The sequence below is a fragment of the Apis mellifera genome, linkage group LG6, assembly GCF_003254395.2.
Source record: "Apis mellifera strain DH4 linkage group LG6, Amel_HAv3.1, whole genome shotgun sequence".
NCBI lineage: Eukaryota > Metazoa > Arthropoda > Insecta > Hymenoptera > Apidae > Apis > Apis mellifera.
The window spans coordinates 2,384,080-2,389,202 of NC_037643.1; the positions used below are offsets into that span (position 1 = coordinate 2,384,080).

The 5,123-nt window shown below is 20.0% G+C and overlaps 2 protein-coding genes across 6 annotated transcripts; one reads left to right on the top strand and one right to left on the bottom strand.

Moving 5' to 3' along the window:
* Positions 1-144: 144 nt before the first annotated feature.
* Positions 145-866, top strand: LOC726498 (mitochondrial import inner membrane translocase subunit Tim8). The gene is made up of 2 exons (XM_001122230.5): positions 145-400; positions 621-866. Exons 1-2 carry the CDS (start codon positions 305-307, stop codon positions 783-785), a joined length of 261 nt encoding a protein of 86 aa, XP_001122230.1. The 5' UTR covers positions 145-304; the 3' UTR covers positions 786-866.
* Positions 867-2,198: 1,332 nt separating this feature from the next.
* Positions 2,199-4,800, bottom strand: LOC413447 (ufm1-specific protease 2). 5 transcript variants are annotated; one of them, XR_003304878.1, is made up of 11 exons: positions 4,640-4,800; positions 4,347-4,562; positions 4,044-4,271; positions 3,808-3,975; positions 3,631-3,724; positions 3,277-3,537; positions 3,050-3,196; positions 2,824-2,959; positions 2,629-2,749; positions 2,496-2,567; positions 2,199-2,326 (listed from the first exon to the last, which is right to left on the bottom strand). XR_003304878.1 is itself a non-coding variant. In XM_006557520.3 (10 exons), the coding sequence occupies exons 1-10, from the start codon at positions 4,676-4,678 to the stop codon at positions 2,208-2,210; spliced, it is 1,752 nt and encodes a 583-aa protein (XP_006557583.1). In that variant the 5' UTR covers positions 4,679-4,799; the 3' UTR covers positions 2,199-2,207. The 5 variants fall into 5 exon arrangements, 3 of the variants coding, with proteins under 3 accessions (XP_006557583.1, XP_026297117.1, XP_006557582.1); XR_407495.3 differs by having other exon boundaries at positions 2,278-2,419; XM_006557520.3 differs by having other exon boundaries at positions 2,199-2,419; positions 2,496-2,749; positions 3,050-3,193; positions 4,640-4,799.
* Between the last annotated feature and the right edge of the window lie 323 nt (positions 4,801-5,123).

A 5,123-nucleotide genomic window follows, 5' to 3' on the forward strand; every position in this document is an offset into this window, starting at 1 on the left:
TATTATTATTAAAATATATTTTTTTATGTTTAATATTTTCTTATATAATGAATTAAAATAATAATAAAATAATAATTAAATTTTTTATACAGTTTAGTAACTATATAGTAACATTTTGTAACTCATAGAACTAGTTTATATACATATATGAGATATATAAAATACTAGATTATCATTGGTAAACAATTTTAGTAATTATCAATTATTAAACCACGTGTGTGCCGGAATAAAGTAAAATATAAAATTTTGGAAATTTTAAATAAATTATTTAGTAAAAATAAGAGAAAAAGATATATCTAAAAAAATGAGTGATGATATTATGGAAGATAATAAGATTGGAAGTGGAGAATTACAAGAATTTGTTATAGCTGAAAAACAAAAAGCATTAATTCAAGCTCAGGTAGTAATAATCTTAAAATAAGTATATATAATTTATAAAATAATTTAAAGCTAAAAGTATTTATGAATACTTTTAAGCAATTTGAAATTTGTTGTAAAAATATCGAAGAGGTTAATTATTCAGCATTACATATGTAGTATTTATACATGTAACATTCAATTCATATTTCGTAATAAAATATTTGATAGATGCAAATTTTATGTTATTAATGTAATTTTAGATTCATGAATTCAACGATATTTGTTGGGATAAATGTATTGATAAACCAGGAGTCAAATTGGACAGCCGAACAGAAACATGCTTAACTAATTGCGTTGATAGATTTATAGATGTTTCACTTTTAATTACAAATCGTTTTGCACAACTTTTACAAAAATCTGTATAAAAATATGTAATATTAAATAAATTATACATATAATAGTTTTGTGTTATAAAGTGTAGGAAATAAAATTAATTTTTATCCATTTTTAATAAAAAAATTATTTAATATTGAACAAATAACAATTAATTATATATTTTCTTCAACAAAAATTCTTTAAAATATAATATATTATATATTTATATAAAAAATTCAATATATATATATATATATATATATATATATAATATATATATATATATATATAAAATGTACATTTAAATTTACAAAGTTGTAAAATTCTTCAGTTCTATAGAGAATCATAAAAATATAGCATATAATAACTCTAATATTATAATATTTGTTTTTTTTAAATACTATATAATATTACATTATATATATTATTATATATTAAATAATTTGTAAATATAATAGTTATTTTGAACATAAAGATATTTGATATTATAAAAATTAGATTTATAGAAATCAATTTCTTTTTTTACAAAAAATATTAACACAAATTCTTTCAATGGCAGGCATCGTTTTTTAAATATAATTTTAATTATTTTAATTTTTAATATTAATTTATAAATTAATTATATAATTTTCAATATATTTAAATATCAGAGATATTCTTATTGATAAAAAGTTTTGAAAAAAAATCTAATAAAAATTTTTTGTGCTATTTTTTAAAAGAACTTGCATTCCTTTTTTTTTTGTTTCAATAACACGTGTATGATTTTTAAAAAAATCACAAATTACATTTGTTTTCATAAACAGCTTAGACAAATTAAAAATATGTCTAAATACAAATATTTATATTCAATAAGTTTTTTTTAGATTTAATAAATTACTAGGAAATGTTTAATAATTCATCAATTTAGGAGTTTCTTTTAAAATATATAATAATAGAATAAATTTGTTTTTAACAAAAAAAGAATTTATAAAATAAAGATTAATCACAAAAGAATATAGTTTTGCAACAATATTAATTTCAAGAAATTATATCTCGAAATTTTTATAAGAATAGAATAAAACAATATCAGTATAAGAAATTGGAATGATTACTTGAAGCATTAAATATTGTTATTCATAGAATTAATTTATAGAACTATTTTGAAAATGCATTTAATATACAATTAATTTTAACTATAAAATGAAAAGAAATACAAATAACAATGTTTCTTTTAGTATCTTTTGAGTCAAATGCAAATATTTGTATAATAAAATATAATTTGCATTCTTTTTTAAATACATATCTATTTTATAATGAAATGTATATGTAGATATTATATATATAATATATGTATTATATATATAATATATAACATTATCTGTAGCATTCAAGCATATATTACATTATTTATTCACTATTTGATATTAAATAATTTTGAACACTGTCAATATTATTATTATGTATAACTTCTTTTGAATTTTTAATTTTTATAATCAAATACATACTGGCCTCTGGGGAAGACACATATTATAAAATGCATCTTTTTTCCAAAAATCTTTTGATTTCCATCCACACCAACCTTTATTTATTACAGTTGGCAAATGTTCAGGACCTACATAATGAGGATCTAAAATTAAAAATTTAACATCTCCAGTAATTTGATCATAACTAATTCCTAAAATTGTATGTGCTAATACTCCTCCACCTAAAATTTATTTATATATGAAACTAGAAACAATAGACAATTATTTTTATTAACAAATATAAAAAAAGTTAATTACCAATCATTATTGGTGTACCCTGTGTTTGAAAATGATGTAGTAGATTTGGAGCTAATGATGATACTTCTTCACCTGTAGACGCACAGAGTACTTTAACACTGATATCCAAAAGACTTTCTAATACAAAACCTACTTCCGTAGAACCAATCCATTGTTTACTATTAATAAAATTTGAAGGTTTGTCGCCTATATCAACTAAACATTTTTGTATTACACGATGTGATGGTACTGGTATTTCAGTGTAACCTTGTAATCTGTAATAATTAATTTAGAATTAAATAAAATTAAATAAAATTTATATATTTATTTTATTATGTATTAAAATTACCTAAACCATGAAATAATAGTTTGTAGAGATCTATATGCACATCCCCACCCATTATCATCAAAATTATCTTGCATATAATGATAATATATATATAAGCCTTGTACAATTTGTACTTTCCAATTGCTATTTATTATATCTAATAAAGATATTTATAAAAAAATATTTAAAAATAGAAATTGAAATATAAATGAAAATAGAAATATACTTATTATTACATTAAACATACCATCCTTTACCACAATTGCTTCATGAGGATTTATAAGTATACTTTCTGTTTTTGAATCATTATAAAATTTCACAGCATTTCCACAACGGAAATAAGGTCTTGTCATATCTAATCCCAAAATTTTATGTAAATTTTCACGATATTCTACTGAAATTTAATGAGATATATAAATTATACTATATAAATGTGATTAACTTCATATCATATAATGAAATAGAAAAATTTACTTGTTTCTTTATCACTATAACCATTTGGATAGACTACTGTGATTAAATGTCCAAAACCTTGAGGTTTAAAATGTATGGGTATTGGAAGTTTTATGGGTGTTTCTGATTTTTGAAGTTGATTTTCAAAACATTTTTCTACTAATTTGATATTTCGACACATAGATTCTACTAATATTCCATATAGATCTGCTGAACTTACATTAATATTGACCAAAGATAATGTATCAATAAATAAATTGCATTCCAAACTATTAAATGATCCTATATTATAAATATTTTCTTTAAATTAATTACATATTTAAATATTTAAGTATAATATCTAATATTATAAAATGTAAATAATAATATTCTTACGTTTTATATATTGAAGTACTGGAGCATATTTAATATTATCTTCAGAATGTTTATCTCCAGACATTTTTAAAAGTATATAAGCATTTACAGCATTCTGTTAGTTTAGTAAAATTGATATAATTTTTCTAAAAATGTCAGAGAAATAACAAATACAATGATAAACATTAAAAAACATACCACTATTCCCATAGGTTTCTTAATGTCTTTTCTTATATTTCTAGTTCCTTCATAATTATCAGATATGTTTAGAATCTCTTTTAAAGATATATCTTTTATAATATTTTCATTATTGAAAAGGAAAGCATTTTTTGATGGAAAATGAATTCCTATTTTTCCTGATACAATCTATTAGAAGGAGATTAATTTATATTTAATAATAAATAGAATCCTAAAATATAAGATATAAAGCTTACATTTTTTCTTGATTCTTTTAACACTTCCATTATATTATCATCCTGTGCAATTAATGGTAAGCTTCCTCTTAATCGAATATAAATAAATTCTTGACAAATATCACTTTCATTAATGATTTTTATATCATTAATAGATTCAAGTTTTAAATGAATATAAAAATATGCTTGTATCTTTAAATTATCATGTGTATATTTTAAAAATAATGGATTATCTGTGATATCAATATCCTAAATAAAAATGTAAAAAAGGTAAAATAAATAAATATATTTTCATATATTTATGACTATATTTCATATTTTTACCTGAAATGCATCAATAAATTTTTCTTCACATTCACCAACATGTAAAATACCACAAAGATATACTTCTGCAGACATATGTAATTGTAACATTGTATGATTTATGTTAACTTCAACATTATTCATTACATTTACGCTAAATGTTAATACTGTTAATGTATTATCATACATTACACCATATAAATGACCTGTTACACCATTTTTTATGTTTTTTAAACGCTAAAAATTTACATTACTCATAAAATTAATTCATTTGACATCAAAAGACATAAAAATCAAAAATATGTACATATTACCTCTATAACATTAGATAAAATTCGCAATTGCGGCGCCATTTCAGAAATCTAATTATAACTAGATCTTTTATATAAATTAATTCGCATTAAATGTACACTATTGCCATATGGCAAAGGTTTCAAAAAATATATTAGAATATAATCATCCAATCAAAATTACATATATATATATGAAACGCAACTTGTTTAAACATATATATATATATATATATATATATATATATATATATATTTGTTGTATTTATATATATATATACATTTATATATATATAAATATGTATCAATATAATTGACAAAATATGATCAAATATCACTCATAATTTAGAATGAAAAAAGTAAATAATATTTAATGATACCAGTTAATTTTTGAACATGTCAGATTTATTTACTAAATCACAAACATTATTGAATAATGTTGGTATCCTGAAAGTTACTAGCATATTGTAGTTGATTAACTTCAAGTCTTTCTTGTCTTTCGTAGATC

Coding starts and splice junctions, on each gene's coding strand:
- LOC726498 (XM_001122230.5), top strand. CDS start 305: ATGAGTGATGATATTATGGAAGATAATAAGATTGGAAGTGGAGAATTA. Junction 401..620: donor AAGCATTAATTCAAGCTCAG/GTAGTAATAATC, acceptor ATGTAATTTTAG/ATTCATGAATTCAACGATAT.
- LOC413447 (XM_006557519.3), bottom strand. CDS start 4,678: ATGGCGCCGCAATTGCGAATTTTATCTAATGTTATAGAG. Junction 3,538..3,630: donor AGTACTTCAATATATAAAAC/GTAAGAATATTA, acceptor TTTATAATATAG/GATCATTTAATAGTTTGGAA. Junction 2,960..3,049: donor AGCAATTGTGGTAAAGGATG/GTATGTTTAATG, acceptor TATCTTTATTAG/ATATAATAAATAGCAATTGG.